At 38.4% G+C, this 22,023-nt stretch overlaps 1 protein-coding gene across 5 annotated transcripts in view; it reads right to left on the bottom strand.

Annotated features, from left to right (window-relative positions):
• The window catches only part of mroh1 (maestro heat-like repeat family member 1), a 46,956-nt gene extending 29,860 nt beyond the window's left edge, over positions 1-17,096 (bottom strand). For 4 of the 5 annotated variants that reach the window (XR_005950203.1, XR_005950204.1, XM_041249159.1 and 1 more), the window contains exons 1-7: positions 17,011-17,096; positions 13,206-13,328; positions 11,118-11,263; positions 9,361-9,492; positions 9,004-9,166; positions 3,912-4,010; positions 3,363-3,514 (exon numbers count right to left, since the gene is read on the bottom strand). Coding sequence is in view for 3 of the 5 variants with exons in the window: in XM_041249159.1 (XP_041105093.1) it covers positions 3,363-3,514; positions 3,912-4,010; positions 9,004-9,166; positions 9,361-9,492; positions 11,118-11,263; positions 13,206-13,227 (714 nt within the window). In the remaining 2 variants the exon portion in view is untranslated. The other variant, XM_041249160.1, reaches the window with a different exon arrangement.
• Between the last annotated feature and the right edge of the window lie 4,927 nt (positions 17,097-22,023).

The following is a 22,023-nucleotide window of genomic DNA, read 5'->3' as shown; positions in this document are numbered from 1 at the left end:
TATTACTTTATCTCTAACTTCTGAAGAATGCTCTTTGGTCTTCATTTTCCTTCAGATTCACAGCCTTACCAATGATCCTTCAACAGTGGGGTTTTTATCCAGAAAATGTGACAGCAACTTTAATGGTTCACAGGTGGAGGCCAATGGTAAGGTAACTGTGTCCTCGTTAGGGCAATTTCTTTCATCGGTGCAAACTGGGAGCTTCCACAGCACAGGGGTTGAATACTTATGCAAGCAAGATATTTCAGTTTTTTTTTTTTCTTAAAAATATTTCCCAACATAAAACCAATGTCACCTTACAATAATTGATTCTTGAGTTTCAGTGTTTAAAAATAAAATATCAAATAGAACGAAATTTCAATGTACCATTTGTAATTCAGTAATATGAGAGAATTGGTCAGGGGTCTGAATACTTTTGCAAGGCACCGTGTGTGTGCGTATATGTGTGTGTGTATATATATATATATATATATATATATATATATATATATATATATATAGATACATACATACATAACAACACACACTCAGGATCAAAAGAAATATCACATATTTGAGCATCAAAATAAATTTATTTGGATAAAATTCACTGGATGTGATCAAAAAATGACAAACTGTGTTTTAGAGCAGGTGCAGTGACTTTTTATTGTGCTGATTCTTTTATTGTGTGACTCTTGGTCTCCCAGTTCATGGCCCGTCTCGCCAGGTTTGAAATTACTGGCTGTGAGCACCCAAGACGTCGAGCCACAGAACGCTGCCCAAGTCCAGTCTCCAACATGCCGATTGCACAAAGGCGCATGTTTTTTTTCTGTGATTTTCTTTATTGCTTTTATTCAAGCTTGCAATTCAACAGGTGAAATCACTCCATATCCAGTGTCCAATCAACTGTCTCACTAATTAGGTGATTGAGTGCATATCCATCAGGCACAGTCACTCAAGCGTGTCATGATCAAGGATGAATGATCGAATGATTAAAAAGAAACATTTAGTCAATGTCCATCAATAAATGTGTTGTAACAATGATAAGTTTATTTTAATTCTCTCTCTCTCTCTCTATATATATATATACACACACACATATATATCTATTATATTTATATCTCTATAGCTATATAGATTTTATATATCTATCTATCTATCTATCTATCTCTCTATCTATATAGATAGAGAGATAGAGAGAGAGATAGATAGATAGATATCACACCTTTCTGCAAATTTTAAAATACAGGATTACTATTTATTTGCATTTATTACAGATTCAAAATAATAAACCAAAGTGAACATGGCTCTTGCAAAAGTTTGGGCACCCTTCTGGACCATTCTGAATTACTTCTTAAAGATGATTACTAAGACCCTGAAAGGTTGATTCACTCATTAGGGCTTCAGTTAGTCAGGTGAAGTCAATACCAGTGTTGAACTATTACTCTGAAGTAACTTCATACCTTCTGATCTGTCAGACTGTGATGGTTGTTCTGCCTGGTTTCAACAACCATGGGCTCCTCTAAGCAGATGTCTGAGGACTTGAAAATGAAGATAACTGACTTTCACAAAACAGGAGAAGGCTATAAAAAAAACTCTCTCAATGCTTCCAGCTAGCAACTTCAACTGTCAGAAACATTGTCAAGAAATGGAACGGTTAAAGTCAAGGCAAGATCTGGAAGACCAAGAAAAATTTCACAGACTTGCCCGAAAACTGGTCAGATCTGCACAACAGAACCCACAGGTTACTGCAAAGGACCTTCAGAACAGTTTAGCTGACACTGGAGTAGTTGTTCACAGGTCCACAGTACAGCGTACCTTACACAACAAGGATCTCCATGGGAGAGTTGTCAGAAGGAAGCCTTTTCTATGACCTCATCAGAAAAGTCAGCATCTAAAGTATGCAAAAGAAAACCTTGACAAGCTTGAAGCTTTTTGGAATAATGTGCGTTGGACTGACGAAACGAAAACTGAACTGTTTGGCCACAACCAAAGAAGGTAGGTTTGGAGAAAAAAGGGTGAAGCATTTCAAGAAAAGAACACCTTGCCAACTGTTAAGCACGGGGGTGGCTCTATTATGATTTGGGGTTGTGTGGCAGCCAGTGGAACCGGAAATATTCTACGGGTGAAAGGAAGAATGGATTCAACTAAATATCAACAAATCCTAGAAGCTAATGTCCTAAAGTCCATCAGGACACTGAAGCTGAAAAGAGGTTGAATATTTCAGCAAGACAATGATCCAAAACATACCTCAAAATCAACCATGAAATATTTACAAGAAGGAAGGAGAAAGGTTTTGGAATTGCCATCACAGTGCCAGGCTTCAATATTATTGAAAATCTGTGGGGAGATCTCAAACATGCAGTGCATGCAAGGAGACCTAAGAATCTTTCTGAGCTGGAAGAGTTCTGCAAGGAAGAGTGGGAAAAAATTCCAAAGGCAAGAACAGAAAGACTCTTAGCTGGCTACAAGAAACGTTTGGAAGCAGTTTTATCTGCCAAAGGAGATGTTACCAAGTACTAAGTGACAGGGTGACCAAACTTTTGCACTTGCCATGTTCACTTTTGTTTATTATTTTGAATCTAATAAATGCAAATAAATAGTAATCCTGTATTCAAATTTGCAGAAAGGTGTCATGTTTAACTTTGTACCATGTACAGGTCAGGTCAACTTCTGTTCACTGAAAGATTCATTGTAACATACATTCTTTTTCCAGGGGTGCCCAAACTTTTGCATACAACTGTCTGTCATCTGTGTCTGCCTACCTGTCTATATCTATATATCTATATCTATACACATACACATATACGTAGTTATACAAAACACTTTGGAAACACAAAACTCTTCGAAATGAAATCCCGACTGCCATTGGGCCAGGCAATTTATAGTTTAAAAACTTCTAATTAAAATGATGCATGAGTGGGAATGTTACCTTTATTTTGTAAAAAAATATAGCTTTGATTACATGGTGCTTTATGGATAGTTAATTCACAGAAAGTTACATTTTTGCTTCACTATATGTGCATTATAGAGAGGGAGGGAGTTATTTTATTTTGTATTTTAGTCAGATGTGTGTTGTGTCCCGCAGCGTACCCCTCCCCCACCCCAGTTTATAACTCTCTTCGGTTACAACACTCATATTGTGTGTATGTGTGTCTAATATATATATAGATGCACACACTCATACAGATAGTTTGAGTGTTATTTTTATTCTGGTTTAGTTGCTTTTTGTTTTTTTTTGAGAGGGTTGTTAAAGCTACAGTATATTCAGTAAATGTGCTTCCCAGCAACAGACCAACCAGTCTTTTGACGCTGAAGAATTTGTCCAAATGTCAAGATCTGTTACAGGCAATGAAAAGCCTCATGTTTCCAGTTCCAATTACCTTGGTCTCCCTGCTCTGCAGCCAGTTGCTGAAGAGAATGTCGTAAGCAGCGTAGATTTCGCTGGAGAAGGTGTCCTTCCTCACAGTGGGGTCTGGAGCCTTGTCAAGGTTAGCCAGGTATTCCAGAATGCTCTCACTGAAATGGGCCAGAGCTTAAAAAAAAATAAAATAAATGCATGTATCAATCAACGTACAACATTAACATGCGTGTTTACTGTTCCTTTAAAAAAGTGTATGTGCTGATTTGCGTGCTTTAGTAAAAAGATGACACTGCCTGCCATCCCAAAAAAAAACAAAAAAAACATTTATTTGGACATTGAACCGTGAAGAATAACTTCAGGGAGTTCCTGGGGCAAGAGACAGCACATTGCAACACAATTTCAAACATACATACAGTACCTGAACAACAAGCAAACCAATGCAATAGCTTAACTGACCAAATACTAGAACACAGAAAAATATCCATCCTTATTCATTTGAGGTTTTCCAGTAAACAGCCATACTGTTAGCAAGACAACAGTTAGAAGCTATCATATTGCTTCAGCTTACCAGACGAGAAAACCCACTTCATGTTGTCTTGCTTTGCCATTCCCAGCATGGGCAGCATGGTGCCCAGGATAGCATTCAGGAAGGGCACCATACCATACACTGGACAAAAGAAGAAGAAAATATACATTTCAAATGAGGTCAAAAGAGAAACGGTCCTGCTCGCAAATAAAAATAAAACGCTGATCCTTTAAGCTGGGTGTAGCTCCTCCAAGCCCAAGGAAAGTAAGCTGCAATGCCAATAACTTATGAAATACTTTATTATCATGTATTCTGGGCTCCTGAGCACAAGGACAGCGGAGCCAAACTTTTATTAATTGTACTGCTTCTGCCTTAACACTTTGTTTTTCAAAACATAAAAAAAAAAAAAAACACACACACGATGAAAGTCGTAATGATAACAAACCAGAAATAAACAGCTCAGTCATTTTATTGAAGGGCTTGCAAGTTGTCTTTTTGTGTTTGTTTTAGAATTGTAATTGGGGTTTTTCATCACAGAATGAAAACCACTTACAGTGGATAGTCTTTGGGAATCAGGCTCAATGTGTTTCTTTTATAATATTGCTATCCACTTGTCTCCCTGAGGCAAACAACAATCAGGCTGGGTGTAAGAAAAGCATGTCCTGTTTTTTTTTTTTTTTCCCACGCTTGAAGCTGGCAGGTTACTGCAACTGTAATGCAACTGCACACACCACCCCCACTAATCCACCCACAATTGAGATTTGCAGGTCTCTCTAGTCACTCCCACGCTATTACTTAACTGATGTTGCAACAGAACACAGAGAGGAAAAGTGAACTGCTGCCTGCAACAGAACATTTTATGCAGCTCTTAACAGGCTTAAAAAACAAGAAATATATTTTGCATTTACATTTTTTTTTTTTTATTTCCATTGCTTTATATGGGAAAAATATGGCATCCTCATATGAAGCTATCACATATTTGCGTCTTCTATATGTCCCCACAAAGACTAGAACATCGTTTTTTTTTTTTTTTTTGGTTTGTTTTTAATTTGTCCCCATATGAGGTCGCCATGCATGACACTGCTGACTACTTTAAGCATATATGAAACATGTACACTGATAAATGAACAGGAAGTAACACAGGAAATCAACCGCAATTCTTTCGAGGGTATAACCATCGCAACTTTTTGCAAAATGAAGACGCATTATTTGGGCTTGACAATTGGCATAGCCCCGGCACCTCTTCAGCTATAAAAGTTAAAAATGTCATTAAATGTTTTGCTCTCAAATACGTTTTCTTACAATTCTCAACAGAGTCTTATCCATTCTACAAGTTCTTGCGTGCACTAAAGAGACAGTCCACTCCCAGGGGCATTTAATTACTTTACCACTTACATGTCATAAAGATGACACTGACTGCAAAAGAAGGACTGCGACTCTATTGTTGTTTTTATACACAACTAAAATAAGCTTACTTGATTTGAAAAACATCTTAAACGATACAAGCAAATTCCTACACTGCTTGGTTTGACTTAATGAGCAGACCACAACAAGCTTCAACATAAAAGCTGAACATTAATTTCAATAAACAAGTTTTTAATGAAAACAGATATTGTAGCCAACTTCACTAAAGTGAAAACTGGCTTCCGATTATACTAGTGCTTAATAACAGGAACAACATTTTATTAAGGGTTGGTGTTGAACTTAAACATGTTCATGCCTGCCTGTCTGGTTCTCTCTTTCCTTTTTTCAATGAAAGGAATTTAATGAATAATAAAAAACAAACCAAGCTAACAACTATCTAGCCTAAACAGAAAATCATTTATTTATTTTTGCAAATGTCCACAAACTGCTGGTTCTGTTGCATTCACAGCGCTGATAATGTTAGCTATAGCAGAGCTCGCAAAATCGGTAGCCCAACGTTCCGCGACAACCAAAAAACTCTGGTCGGACAACGTGGTTTTTTTGGCTGCATGACCAAGGGCAATCAGGTTTTTTTTTTTTTTACTGTATCACCCCGTCTATAACAAGATAAGTTTCTGTGCTTTAATCAAGCAGCTGTCGAGATTCCGCTCACAGATCATCCCGGTAAAACACGTTTAGAGGGATCAATGTTTTTCATTGGTAATGCTGGAGTGATTTCCAGGGTGACGTACACAAACGTCATGGATTCACCTTGATTTAACTGAACACACAGTAGAAATGGGACGCAACTAAACAGGAGGAGTCAGGGAAGAATTCATTTTTAAAACCGTGGTTAAGAGCTGGAATTCCGGTTGATGTTTACTATGAGGCTCGTAACAAAGTATGAAAATTGTTTACTATTTTTAAAATGAAACTGCAGATTATTATTATTATTATTATTATTATTATTATTATTATTATTATTATTATTATTATTATATATTATTATCTCCGTTATGAAAGTGTTGAAAAAGGCTGGAATCTTACTAGTTTCACAGGAGAATGAAAATAATTCTGCGAATATTTTTTATTAATTATAATTGATCTCGAAAGCGGGTCAGCGGCTCTAGCGGCAGCCGTCTAGGCAATTTACTAGTTGCAATTATATTGCTTGTGGCCAAATCCTGCGAGGATTGCCCCGTGTAACACCCCTGACAACTCAAGCAATCCTATCTATTCGGCGCGCTGGTGTCACATGACTGTGAAACTAATGGTAAAATGGACACTACGACAGCCAAAGTATATACTTTTATATTGAAGGCTGTGATTTTTTTATAAACAAAGTTGCAGAATGGAATTACACGCTACAGTACTCTGCTCACCAAGATTGATATTTTGTTATCTTATTACACTGTTAATGTTATTTCCAAACCCAGGAAAAAAAAAAATCGACTACGATAGTTATCACCGACTCGTGATGATATTGTGAGTGACTTAGCACGTAGTATGTTAACATCGCTTTTTTTTCATTTCTTTAATTTTATTTAAAATGCCCGGTGCTGGCTTGTAACTTATTGTACAGAATGCAGCAAGTGGCTCGGATCCAAACCGTCAGCCGAGTGTAGATATACTATTTACACGCTCACTGTGTGGCCTTCATTATACGATTTAATACTGATTAAAACACACACACAAAAAAATCAAACTGCTGCTGGTGTTGACTCGTACAGCTGTAGGCAACCGGCACTGCAAAGAAACGCTGATGTCTGTTTTTTTTTGTTTGTTTGTTTGTTTTTTAATAAGGAACCTAGATTTAAATTAACATTTGCAATTGAAACAAAACAGAAACTTTGATTGCGCTTTTTTTTGTGCTCTTCAACGAATAGGATATACTGGATGCAGCCACAAATAGGTACTGTACTTGTTGTTCTACTTTTATTCACAATCTCACTGCTGCTATTATTATTAGTGGTAATAGTGACAAATACTGTAATAATAAAGAAAATCAAAGAATAAAACAGTACTAACATTATTAATAGTTTAGCTAATGCCTTTATCCAAGGTGACTTCCTTATCTTACTCCAGCATCTTATATTGTTCGTTTTGGATTGTCCTTTTACTACAGCGAACAAAAGGCTTTGGACCCAAACAGGGTTGTTATAGCGAGGGTGTGCTGCAAGTATTTGACTTATATGCTTAATATACAACACTTGCACATTAATATATAATGCGAGCACATTTCTTATTTCATTTTTGCTATTTTTCACCTCCCATAGTGTTCAACATTTAAGAGGGTATAAATAAGTTAATAATAATATCAATCTATAATATCATATAATATAATATCATCCCTTACAAAAAAGTAAAACACTGCAAGTGTACTTATGCCAAAATTGTCTGGTTTTGGTATACTATTGGTACCATCATATTATCCTATTTTGGCACAAGTATACTTGCAGTATACAACTTTTTATATTGTTTTTGTAAATAGTTCAACGCAGTTCTCAAATATTGGGCATTACTTAGATTGTATCTTACTTCTCTTTTGCACACCTGCTTTGTCTCTTGCTAGATATGAACCTCCAGATTCTGACAAATACTTTTAGAAAACCAGGAGCAACTTCTGCTCTGGATCAAAAAGCTATAACGCTCTGCGGCCGCCCGCCAGTGTGGATAACGATCGAAAAACTAGTAGAAACTAACAAACAAGTCTGGGAAAAACAAATGGAAGTCTAGAAAAAGTATGGAATTTTGATATTGAAAAAGTATATTAACCCTGAGATACTGTACCTTATTGAGTACAGTGTACTTTGTACAAATCACAGTTCATAGGTCAATTATGGGCAACTTGACATTTTTTTGCACAACCAAATGTCTACAATGGACTGCCCGAAGGTCAAGTACCATTACCAAAATTTTGAGAGCCCTGTATAGCTAGATCTTACTACAGCGTGGACCATGGGTCAAACCAATGTTTGAGTAGGGTGAGTATTTTCTTTTTAAATCAATGTCGACTTTCTGGAGTTATCTGAATGCCTTTCCACTTGTTATTTCATTTTAAACCGTTTAAATACCAAACCATAACAAAACATAAAATAATAGTGCATGTACACAGAGCAAAAAAGTGGACAGGCAAAATACAGTCGTCCCTCCCACCGCCGCCCGACCAAAGAGAGGGTGGCACTACTACAATGCTCTTTCAAATAAACTTGTTATGATTTTCAATGTGCACTTCATAAGAACGGTATTATTGTCATTGCTTGCGCCCTGGCACCTCTTTCTTTACCAATTAAGCACTGGTAATTAGTATTGCTTAAAATAAACCACAAATAAATGAAATGTTTGAGTTGGAAATAAACCAAAATATTACTACGTTTATGCAAAGTATACATTGACTAAGGACTTCTTCAGTAGACAAGTTAAGGAATGTTATACAGTGTCTGTATCTCAAATTTGAGGGAAAGCACTTGCGAGAGAACAACTTGCAAACCCATTTTTTCCAACGCAGCATCTATTTTGAATTTCACTCAAAAGCGCAACTTTTTTTGTCAAAAATGACTGTGGAAAAAAATCTCTACAACTCCCCTCGTGAGACATGCAAAACTTTTGAATATTTGGCCCTTAGTTCTGAGCTGCGTTGTTAACTGAATCAGTGTTTCCACTGTAGAAACGGAACATCAACAAACATATTGCAGACTAATAAAAATAAATAAATATAAAGAAGTTTTACCATTAGAATCCGAAAGATTGGCTAGTGTTTGGACCACAAAAAAATGAGGCAAGATTCCCGGCTGGAATTTGCTCAGAATCTCCTCCATGATGTCATTAATGTGCTTGTTGCCCACAGCAACCAGAATGTTGCTGGCTGCTTGCTGCCAATCAGGAATTACTTCCTGAAAAAAACAAATTGTATTAATGTATTGTAAGGAGATAAACCTGGACTGAAGTCCAAAGGTAAGTGTTTAACTAAAAGCAGTAACAGCTATTGACTAAGGCAGCTTTATCAGCTTAGGAAACTTTGGTCCACCATTAGTCAGCTCTCTAAACTAAACACCTCAGAACTGTATAGGGATCAAGAAAGCCTTACCTTGGATCTGGTCATCTCACCCGAAGCCAAAGAAATGGTGCTTTTGATTTTTGGAGTGCTAATATCATCAATCTTGCTCTTTACCACCATCTCAATAGTCTGCAGTATAATAACCCGGTGCCTCATAACCAGCTGTGGACAGGGAGACAATAAAAATTACACTGTGCAGGGAGAAGAGCTCAAATTAAACTAACCCCTTTCAACTGTTAATGAGTTTGGCCTTATTCACTTGATGGTTAGCAATCACATACTTTGACATTCAACAACAGTAAAATCCCCAAAACAATCATGAAAATAGCTATGTAATATAACAGCTCTGCTTCATATCAATATTTACCTTTAATGACTGAAGCACAAAATTCTTCACTAGATTTTTGTGCATTTTAACCAGCTACAAGAAATGTATACTAACCATGCTAAAGCACTCTGCTGGTAAGAATCAAGCAATTTTGGGGCAAACTGACCACATGTAATACGGTATTGTGTCAAGTGCAATGACGTGTTTTTGAATTTGATCATATCTCGCGTGATTAAGGATGCACGCAGCATGTATACAGTAATCCCTGGACCGCAGTGAGTCGCGCAGTTTACGTGCGAGTCAACATGGCAGGAAAAAGAAAGATGATTTCTGCAGATGAAAAACGTGGAGCTTCAATGGTTTTAACCTCCTCCATCGCCTTGAAAAGGTGGGTAACAAAGCTGTGGCTCGTGCAATGATGCAGGGAACACTGGACAAGTCTGCAATCAAACAGTGACTGTGCCATTGCATTGTCTAGGGTTTTTTTTTGGTTCTCTTTAGTGAAAATGTATTTTAATAAAGTGAATACACATTCATGGAGTACATACAGAGTACAGCACTGTTACTGTGTGATATGCATGTAGAGGGAGGGGGATTGCGCAGCGGCGCTTGCTTACACTGTTTTGATCTATTGTCCTCAGTGATTGAGCACCACTGACATTTGTATACGGTATATAAACTGCTGATGTGCAGAGGCACGCTTTTGCTAATTGCAATCATATCTGTCTGCTTTTCAGAATCAAATCACCCGGGACGGATGTGATTCTTATTAACAGAGTGAATGGTATAGGATGGCTATACACTGGCATACACTGGTAACTTTATACAAACAGAAATTCATACTACTGCATGCGCCATGTTTTTCCTAAGCCCTCAGGTCGCAGCTAATCAGAAAGAAAACGCTTGTGTTTCAGTATATGTTTGTTAGTGGCCAAATAAGGGCTCATGGTAACAATAAAAGGATTTCAATCATCTATTTCAAGAGTACAGTGGGGTCACCATGGAGATATGACACCTGAGGTCACGCCCTTCAGTCCTGGGGCTGTGCGCGCATACAGGCCAGAGCCGGCTTACAGCACTGCTCGAGGGTAGATAGGTGACTCAGATGAGAAGAATCTTTTAATTACATTAACCCTAAGCCAGCTTAGCTCAAGGTTTCAAGTGTAAAGGCACTGAAAGAAAACCAGTGGCCGGTCCTCCTTCTCTCATCAGGGGGCTCTGTCAGAACCTGGTTACTATACAGTACAATAAACAGCCAGTGGGATTTCCTCTATTATTTCATTAACTTTAATTGAAGAGCAAAATGCACTGAGTTCATAAGAGGACTTGAAATATATCACTTAGTTGTTTGGTTCTAATTGTGTAAAATTAGTATTTTTTTTTAGTGCACCTCTTTTAAAAAAAAAGAGGTAATTAAAGAGTGGAGTAAAAGCTTTGAAAATCTGGCCCAAGATCTCACCTTGGGGTGCTTAACCAGGTAGTCTTGGCACATGCTGAGGATCTTGTCAGGCTGGTGTTCCCCCAAGGTAAGCATGGACTTCCTGACTTGCTCCTGGACCAGCGGATCCTTGTCATTCGCTGCATCCATGAGAGCAAGGGACACTCCTGGCGAACAAGCAGGGGATGAGAAGCTTAAGACAGCATTTCAAAATAGGGTTACCCAACATTTAAAACAGATAGCAAACATAGCTTTATATATATATATATATATATATATATATATATATATATATATATATATATATATATATATATACACACACACACACACACACACACACACACACACACACACACACAGTGTCAGTGTCATATATTATAAATTGATTTAAGTGTACTTAACAGATGTCAGGGCATTCTTTTGTTGTAAAATAAAAATCTGCTGTTCCATTAAATTAGACACTTTCTTATGGAAAACAAAATCCTCAGAAGGGTATTCATGAACTTTCCAAACAGAGTAGAGTAGATGATCTGTTAACACTCACGCAAAGAATGATTTGTAAATTAACATTGCTCAAATATTAAACCTTGGGGAGGTAAATAGGTGGCATTCATTTTTAGCACTTGCAAATGAACCACGCATTCTCAAAATAAAAAAATATTCAGGAGGCAGAATAGGCCACCGTACACATAATTCAGAGAAGAATCTTATTACCTGCCTACAGACCAAAGCGCTAAACTGGTGTAATTACCAACCTAAAGCAGAGCTGCACAAACACATTGTTTGATTATTCGGCTCAAGCTCTCCACAGGTGAGAATCACTTGGTTGAATTTACAGTTCCAAGTGAAAGGAGTGACGACGCAGCTGCTTGGATTCGTGTGGGTTTCAGCAATCATCGCAAATCCAAACAGCTGTTTCTTTACTTGTGTCAGTTTAACCCATGGCTGTCACACTCACTTCCTGCAGGGCCGCAGTGTCTTCTGGCTTCCGTTCCACCGGGGCTCTCAACTGCTTAATTGGCCTAATTATTTCTCTAATTGGACAAATGTAACTTCTTTCCAGGACTCAAAATGTTTCATAGGTCATGTACCTTGAATCGAGTGCAGTTTTGAAATCATTAACTGTAAAATACCTTATTAAATATTAAATATGTCCAATTGAACAAATTAGATCAATTAAGTCAATTGAGAGCTTAAGTTGGAATGAAAACAGCAGATCCAGCAGCCCTCGAGGACTGGTCTGACACCCCCGCTTGGAACAGTAAATGAGCCCAGTCAGCAGCAGTGACCCTCTCTGGATTACCAGCACCTGATTTCTGTGCAGAGCTCAATCCGAAGACTCTGTCTGAGCATCACTCACTGACCAAAAGCAAAATAAACCCAGTCTGAGGAAATGCAATCAATCAGTCTTCAGACATATTTCTGAAGAACACATTAGTGAAGACCAGGGGTCTCCAACCCTGGTCCTGGAGAGCTGCAGGGTCTGCTGGTTTTCATTTCAACCAATCTCTCAGTTACTTAACTGCACCAATTATTGGCTTAATTAGTCAAGATTAACAGGTGTTCCAGATCTTTAGCCACTGATGATGTAAACACAGCTATAAAACCTGCTGGACTGGGGCCCTCCAAGACCAGGGTTGAAGAACTCTAAAAAAAACCTCCAAAGGTGTAGGCCTACAATAAAGTTTAAAATCAATATCCTAGTCTGCACATGGGAAGCTCCTGTTCACTCCCAAATAAAAAAAGCAAAGAGTAAACGGTAAACTGGGCATGTCACATAACTGCACTGCACAACATTGAACCAATTCTATCTTAATACACCGAGACAAACTGCATTATGATCAAAATCCTTCTTGTTCTCGCTTGGCAGTAGTAAGCGTTTACCACTGAATTTCTGCATGTTATTTTTGCAGTTTTCCCATTCTTTTTCCATCATTATACTATCCATTTGCAGTACTGTACCCTGGTTTTACATTCTTTACCATAGCTTGTCTTTAACATGCTTTCACTGTTCACTTTTATAAGAGAAATACTGGGGCAATCTGAAAAAAAAAAACCCATTTAAAAAGAACTACATTCTAATACATAACTGCAAATATAACTTACTCTCAACCTCCAAGTCTTCCATGTTAGCTGTACAGAGGCTTGAAGATATTCAGAACATCAGACACCTCAAAGGGATATTCAATTCTCCTTTGCACAGCCTCCTGGGGTCCAGTTTTAATCAATCTGGAATAATAATAATAATAATAATAATAATAATAATAATAATAATAATAATAATAATAAATTAACATGAAGACTTATTTTAAGTACATTCCTCAGTCAGGTTAATGCACCTTTATAAATGTATACATTCAACAGTACAAGCACTCAATAGTAGACTATGCAGTTCTACAAAATGACAATTGTGACAGTGGTTATCTGCAAACAGTGCCATTCCAGGAACACGCTGCAATGTTTAATGGCCAGAGAGCATATTTCAGACCTATTTTGACAATAACAAGAATGCAATAGGTTTTACAATCGGGGTGCAACTGTAACAGCAACTCAAATAACTTGAAACTACAGTAGGACTCTATCCGTTTTGTTTGTTTTTGTTATCCTTGTTGCATTCCCACTGTACTGCTTAAAATAAAAAAAAATAAAAAATAAATAAAATGCCAGCCACAACACTGAAATTAGAAAAACCTGATGTTACCTTAAATGTATGAAGGCATGTGATCCACTAGAACTACAACATACAAGCCTTGTGAGAGTTGTGTGCAACTATTCAGCAACATTCATCACAACATCCATGCTACATTGGCAAAAAATCAGAAACATCCAATTCTGGACAACACACACTTGTTCCCTCTCAAACAATGCACTGGGAACTACACTCCTGTAGCAGGTCATTGTCCCTGCCAGTAAGTGGACATTCATCACAGTTCTACCTGGCTGGCAATACCATGTTAACCTTTTCATGCAAGAAGACCACATGTGCCATATGGGAACAGATGAAAAAAAAGCTGCTATTTTTCCCTATATATAAATTGAAAAAAAAGTTAAATGAAAAATATATTTATTATGTGTCCAAACCATTTTGTAATGTTGTTATTATTTTCATTATGTCGTGCAGAAAGGTTTAATAGTATTTTGTAGCACCCAACTACAACAACGATTTATTTAAAAAATAAAACAATAACAAAATAACCTGCGTAGTATCTGTGAATTTCAGAGCATTGTACCTATTTCCCCAAGAGCGTTTGTGTTTACAATAGTACTGTACGATTTATACTTTGCACAAACTAACTTTTCACCAGGACTAGTAGATGTATCTACTGTACATAGTCCCTTTACAGTACAGTACTCCCATTGTTCTTCGACAGTATGAGATTGTGTCAAAAAAAACCCAGCCATTTATTTGTAGTAATATTTTAAAGCAGCTTATTTTGTTCAGAGATATAAAAGCACCCACGAAGTTACTTTGCAGTGCTGGTCTATCATGTCCGCCCTGAAGCAACGCTGCTCCCTCAGGTATGACGAGGTTCGTGTCTATTTTGTGTACCCGGCCGTGCAACACTGGCAGTACTGGTATAATGTCTATACGTCTACAGGTATATGCTAACACTTTTTTTCCTATGCAAATAACAACTAGAAGCGGAGCTTTTACTGCTTGATGGTTACTAACCAATTCCAGTACACGGATTTAATCAGCTGCCAACTGCGAATCCCTTGATACGAATATGACATAAGCCTTTTGTTTTGTTCTTTAGTCGCTTGCTGTAGCAATTCTGCAGATTCCCTTCCATCCTACCTCACAAAGTGTGCACAATACCCAGCCATTAATTCAGCAGATTCCCTTCCATCCTACCTCACAAAGTGTGCACAACACCCAGCCATTAATTCAGCAGATTCCCTTCCATCCTACCTCACAAAGTGTGCACAACACCCAGCCATTAATTCAGCAGATTCCCTTCCATCCTACCTCACAAAGTGTGCACAACACCCAGCCATTAATTCAGCAGATTCCCTTCCATCCTACCTCACAAAGTGTGCACAACACCCAGCCATTAATTCAGCAGATTCCCTTCCATCCTACCTCACAAAGTGTGCACAACACCCAGCCATTAATTCAGCAGATTCCCTTCCATCCTACCTCACAAAGTGTGCACAACACCAAGCCATTAATTCAGCAGATTCCCTTCCATCCTACCTCACAAAGTGTGCACAACACCCAGCCATTAATTCAGCAGATTCCCTTCCATCCTACCTCACAAAGTGTGCACAACACCCAGCCATTAATTCAGCAGATTCCCTTCCATCCTACCTCACAAAGTGTGCACAACACCCAGCCATTAATTCAGCAGATTCCCTTCCATCCTACCTCACAAAGTGTGCACAACACCCAGCCATTAATTCAGCAGATTCCCTTCCATCCTACCTCACAAAGTGTGCACAACACCCAGCCATTAATTCAGCAGATTCCCTTCCATCCTACCTCACAAAGTGTGCACAACACCAAGCCATTAATTCAGCAGATTCCCTTCCATCCTACCTCACAAAGTGTGCACAACACCCAGCCATTAATTCAGCAGATTCCCTTCCATCCTACCTCACAAAGTGTGCACAACACCCTTCCATTAATTCAGCAGATTCCCTTCCATCCTACCTCACAAAGTGTGCACAACACCCTTCCATTAATTCAGCAGATTCCCTTCCATCCTACCTCACAAAGTGTGCACAACACCCTTCCATTAATTCAGCAGATTCCCTTCCATCCTACCTCACAAAGTGTGCACAACACCCAGCCATTAATTCAGCAGATTCCCTTCCATCCTACCTCACAAAGTGTGCACAACACCCTTCCATTAATTCAGCAGATTCCCTTCCATCCTACCTCACAAAGTGTGCACAACACCCTTCCATTAATTCAGCAGATTCCCTTCCATCCTACCTCACAAAGTGTGCACAACACCCAGCCATTAATTCAGCAGATTCCCTTCCATCCTACCTCACAAAGTGTGCACAACACCCAGCCATTAATTCAGCAGATTCCCTTCCATCCTACCTCACAAAGTGTGCACAACACCAAGCCATTAATTCAGCAGATTCCCTTCCATCCTACCTCACAAAGTGTGCACAACACCCAGCCATTAATTCAGCAGATTCCCTTCCATCCTACCTCACAAAGTGTGCACAACACCCAGCCATTAATTCAGCAGATTCCCTTCCATCCTACCTCACAAAGTGTGCACAACACCCAGCCATTAATTCAGCAGATTCCCTTCCATCCTACCTCACAAAGTGTGCACAACACCCTTCCATTAATTCAGCAGATTCCCTTCCATCCTACCTCACAAAGTGTGCACAACACCCAGCCATTAATTCAGCAGATTCCCTTCCATCCTACCTCACAAAGTGTGCACAACACCCTTCCATTAATTCAGCAGATTCCCTTCCATCCTACCTCACAAAGTGTGCACAACACCCAGCCATTAATTCAGCAGATTCCCTTCCATCCTACCTCACAAAGTGTGCACAACACCCAGCCATTAATTCAGCAGATTCCCTTCCATCCTACCTCACAAAGTGTGCACAACACCCAGCCATTAATTCAGCAGATTCCCTTCCATCCTACCTCACAAAGTGTGCACAACACCCTTCCATTAATTCAGCAGATTCCCTTCCATCCTACCTCACAAAGTGTGCACAACACCCTTCCATTAATTCAGCAGATTCGCTTCCATCCTACCTCACAAAGTGTGCACAACACCCAGCCATTAATTCTGCTCTATTTCCTGGTTGGCGGCTTCACCAGCAAAACGACATTTTCGTAATTGAATTTGTTTGTTTATTTTCCAGATATGCGCTGGAAATCCAAGCAATGTCAAGTTCTTATAATCAAGTTAACGACAGATTTGCATACCACACTTCCTCAATCTACTGCCGAGGCTCATTTACTTGCAATCGACATCTCAGCATGGAAGCTGCATTCCAGGTAAACACGCCTTAGTAATCATGTGCCAGGACGAGCCGGAAGGGACGCAAAATGGGGGCGTGTTTTCAGCCGGTCCAGTGAGATGAGTATTGAGGTTTTTCATGTGACGTCAGACCACAGCACGGTGTGGCCATACTAGTGATTAAAAAGAAAAATGCAAAGACGTTATCTTCCACACCAAAATGTAATGTATTTGCAATCAGAGCACACGTCTCACCTGCAGTCACAGGAATTACAAAGATATAATGTTGAGTGTCAGATATTTGGAGCTGTGACCCCTACTGTGCACCCCGGTGAGCGAGCACAGTTTATAACAATAATAATCTTTATTGTTAATATAGCGCCTTTCACAATGAAAACTGCCACAACGCGCTTCACATGAATAAAAAACATAGACAAATATTAATGAGAATGCAAGGACAACAATAAAAACAAAAGAAAAAACACATAGAACAGTAAAACAAGGTAGAGAATGAAATTTAAAAGTGTGTTTTAATCTTGTTTTAAAAGCAGTCACACTTGGTGCTTCCCTTACAGGGCTAGGCAGATCATTCAGCGGTCTTGTGGCCCTATAACTGAATGTTCTACCACCTGTGTTTTTATTTTTTTATATATTTTTTTGTAATTTGTGGGACAGTAAGCAATCTGGCATTCTGTGATCTAAGTGGGCATCTAGGAATATATGTATTAAAAGATCATTTAAATACGATGGTGCAAGGCCATTTAATGCCTTACAAGTTAAAAGCAACAGCTTAAAATCTATCCTGAATCGGACCGGAAGCCAGTGCAGAGGTGCTAGCACAGGAGTAATGTGATCTTGTCTCTTAGTCCTGGTTAAAATTCTAGCTGCAGCATTTTGTATAAGTTGCATTTGAGATATAACACGGCTATGAGTACCAGAGAATAGGACATTACAATAACCAATTCTAGAAGCTACAAAAGCATGCATCAATCTCTCAATATCTGAGTGGGAAAGAATACTTCTCAATTTGGCGATATTTCTTAGATGATAAAAATACATTTTAGTAATATTACTGGTGTGTGTCTCAAAAGAAAGATTTGGGTCGAAGATCACACCTAAATTTCTAATTTCACCTGCAAGATCATAAGAGAAGCTACCCAAGAGTAAATCAGACTGCTTTGTTGCTTCTGAGATCCCAGAATCATCACTTCTGTTTTATCTGAGTTTAGCATTAAAAGGTTTTCATGCATCAGTTTTTTTTATGTTAGTAAGACAGGTGCTCAAAATAATTACAGCTGAGGTGTCACCCTGTTTCAGGGATGAATATAGTTGTGTATCATCAGCGTAACAATGAAAATTAACCCCAGAGCTACACATAACATTGCCCATAGGCAGCATATACCAAGAAAACAGTTGGGCCAAGAACTGAGCCTCATGGACCCCGCATGTAACCTTTGACAAAAAAAGAATCTCCTCCTCTATTTTAACAAATTGCAACCTGTTCGAGAGATAGGATCGAAACCAAAGAAGAACACAACCCGGCAATCCCACCAGCTTGAGGTGATCAATTAAAACATAATGATCAATAGTGTCGACTGCAACACTTCAATCTAATAGTATAAGAACCAAAGTGTGCCTGTGCCAGAGGATAATAACACATAATTAACCACTCTAATAAGTGCTGTCTCAGTGCTATGATAAGGTGAAAGCCAGACTGATATTTCTCATATATGGTATGAACTGAAAGAAATGTGTTAAGTCCTTATTTAAAAAGGGGGAGTAGGGATGAGATCTAAGGCACATGTAGTGGATTTCATCTTCTTAACTATATTAGTCAGATCCATTTGACTAATCCAAGAGAAATGCTCATGAATGGTGTAGTGCGACTGATGGTAAAAGTAGCACAGTTTGAGGACACATCTAAATTTGATACTCTGTTGAATATCTGATTCCTAATGTCAGTAACTCTTTTGTTAGATTCATTAAGTCATTACAACTTACCGATGAGAGAGTGTTTGATTGGACAGACTCTAGAGGAGGATTGGTTAACTTAGCTATGGACTGAAATAGAAATTTAAGATTATTCTCCTTTATTTCAATGAGATTTGAATAACATGCTGATCTTGCTGAGGATAGTGCAGCCCTATATTTTAAAATATTATCTTTCCAAAGTAAACAATGGACCTGAAGTCTAGTAGCTCTCCATCTACATTGTAGTTTGTGAAAAATGCGTTTGTTTATACCTGTTGTGACTTACACGCGATTTGCTATGTAAACACCATTCTACCACCGTTTATTTTCTCCTTTTAGGAAAACTTACTATACATGTTACCAATTAAGAAATATACATTTCCAAGAGTCTGTTTAAAAATACAGTACTAATATGAATAGAGTATTTCTACAGTCTATATTAATGTGGGTAACACACTGCCTCTCAGACTATGTGTAGTGTGGAGCCTGCACACTCCAGCCCAAAGAGCAGTCACGTGGGAGTCTATATTAATGTGGGTTTCTTTTCAACAATACTTCAACATTCCCCATCCTTGCACCGAGGATCTTGAGAAACTCTTATAATATGCACCTGTGGCAAAGTGTTATAGTGCGCAGGTGCAGAAGTGATGCAGTGCTCTAAACAACGACAAATGCAGTTCTGGTGATATGATGGTTGTTTTTATTTATAATCCAACTGTCGAAAACGACCAACAGAAACTATAAAGAGATACAGGCAGTACACAATGCTTGGTACTGCTCTGTATAAATAATGCAGGGGCAGTCCCAAATAATAGCACACAAAAATAGACACACACAGACAAAACATACATGGTCACCAGTCCTCTAGTGAGTGCAGTAGTGCTCGTGGTGAATATACAATAACGGTGTGCTTTCTAGTGCAGTGATGTTGCGGCTGGGTGCTGGCTTCTGGCCACAGCTCTGGAACATTTAGCCGTCTAACAAATAACAAGCAAAGACAATTAGACAAACAGAACATAACTCTCACAATACAATTACACAGTTCCTTTTCGGTCTCAATACGGTACCAAAACGAAAGAACCAACTACGATTCTCTGTCCCCTTTAATGCTGTCACACATGACCTCTTGGTAAATAAGTGCAACCACCTCTCCAATCTGCGGCTGTCACATCATTTCCCTTCCGGGTGAATGCGTTCTTGCAACAGAGTCTCACCTTCTTCTACACTGGCTGACTTCCCGACCCTGGGAAAGAACTGTCAGACTAGCCCGTCAAAAGAGCTCTGTTCTCGCTGCTTAACGCCCTCACAGGTCGGGAGGGAGATTTACAAAGATTCATTGTATTTCTGTCACAGTCAACTAAGATGTGGCCTGTCAGGAGAGTACTTCTACTCCTAGGATATTTGCTTCCCACGAGAACTCATTTTTATATGACATTTATGAAACTTTTGAAATTGAAATTGAAATTATCCAGGTTTTATTCACAGAGGTTAGAGCTGGGGTTAGATATAGATGTACATTGCGATGACTAAACTAGAGTAATAGACTAAACTTTCACATTGTAACAAACATGCTACACAGGACAATTTTCATGTAAAAAGGGCTTTTTTCACAGAAGGACAGATTTTTTGTTGTGTTGGATTTTGGGCTTATTCCATGTCCCATAAAACCTGAGTGGCTGGCTTGATAAAAACAAAGATCCGCTGTAACTAGGGCCAGAGCAGGTAAAACCAGACAAAGCTAAAAGTAGGAAGACTGCATCTTTTTAGACTGTGTCCCAGCTGCACAAGATATGTATTATTTGTTACTTTGCACCCAACGCATTTAAAGCAGCAGAATATAATTCATTTTACAGTACCTATTAACCTTGAGCGCATTAAAATACAGTTTCAGTAGCTTTAAACTGGTGCCCCATTTTGAATCCCTGTGATTCTGTCGAAATATAATAAAGCCAATTACATTTCCAATTTCAGGAAAATGTGAACAAGCTTGTCATGCATATTTCTGTTATATATCTAGGGTTTATGTCACAACTGTGTCCTCGCCAATTACCATTAAAGAAAATACCCATTATAGCTCATAATGTAATTATTAACCATAACAAACACAATACCTAAGAACTAGCAATTCTGGCTTAATTATCCCTAGATTCATGATGAAAAGATATTAACAATTAATATTATGTATGTTTAAGTATTTAAAATCAATCATGTATTTGTTATAAGACAAAAATAAACCTAACAATCCAAGTTATTATTACATTTGTTCATATTCTCAAAGGAAGAAGAATAAAGGTTAGGCTTCATAGTTAAAAACATATGTATCAAGGTTATCTATCAAGTATATTCAAGGCAAGTCACTACATAAAGTGGCTGCCACAAGCCAATCAAATTTCAGCTATGGTCAATTTGCATATATTGCAGTGTTTATCTATGGCAGGGTGGTGAAACTTCACAAGCCACTACTCAAAAAATCTAACTTAGATTTTACTGATGAATTTTAGACCCATTTCTAACTTGTCTTTCTTTGCTGAAGTTCTTGAAAATATATTATAGCAATCAAACAACTTAACATATATCTGGACACTAGCAATGTCCTTAAAGATTTCAGACAGGGTTTCGATCTGCTCGTAGTACAGAGACTGCCCTTGCCAGAGTGGTGAATGACTTCCTGAGCAGTGCTGACTCTAATTTCATATCCATGTTAGTTCTTTTAGGGGTCAGTGCTGCAGTTGATACTGTCGATCACGCTATTGTGAAAAGCTGGATTGGCCCGATTAGAACTGTTCTCAACTGGTTTAAGTTATATCTAACTGACAGACAGTATTTTGTTTCTTTAGGGGAGTCTGTAGAATTATCCAGTATTATTTGTGTTCTCCCCCAGGGCTGTATTCCTGGATCAATATTAATTTCTTTGTATATGCTGCCACTGGGGGAAATCATTTATAAACATAGTACAAACTTTCACTGTTATCCTGCTGACACTTTATGTTCTGTAAAGCCTGGTGACT

Source organism: Polyodon spathula, chromosome 4, assembly GCF_017654505.1.
Source record: "Polyodon spathula isolate WHYD16114869_AA chromosome 4, ASM1765450v1, whole genome shotgun sequence".
Classification (NCBI taxonomy): Eukaryota; Metazoa; Chordata; class Actinopteri; order Acipenseriformes; family Polyodontidae; genus Polyodon; species Polyodon spathula.
The sequence above is the reverse complement of the archived record's forward strand: the minus strand, read 5'-3'. Positions and strand labels throughout refer to the sequence as shown.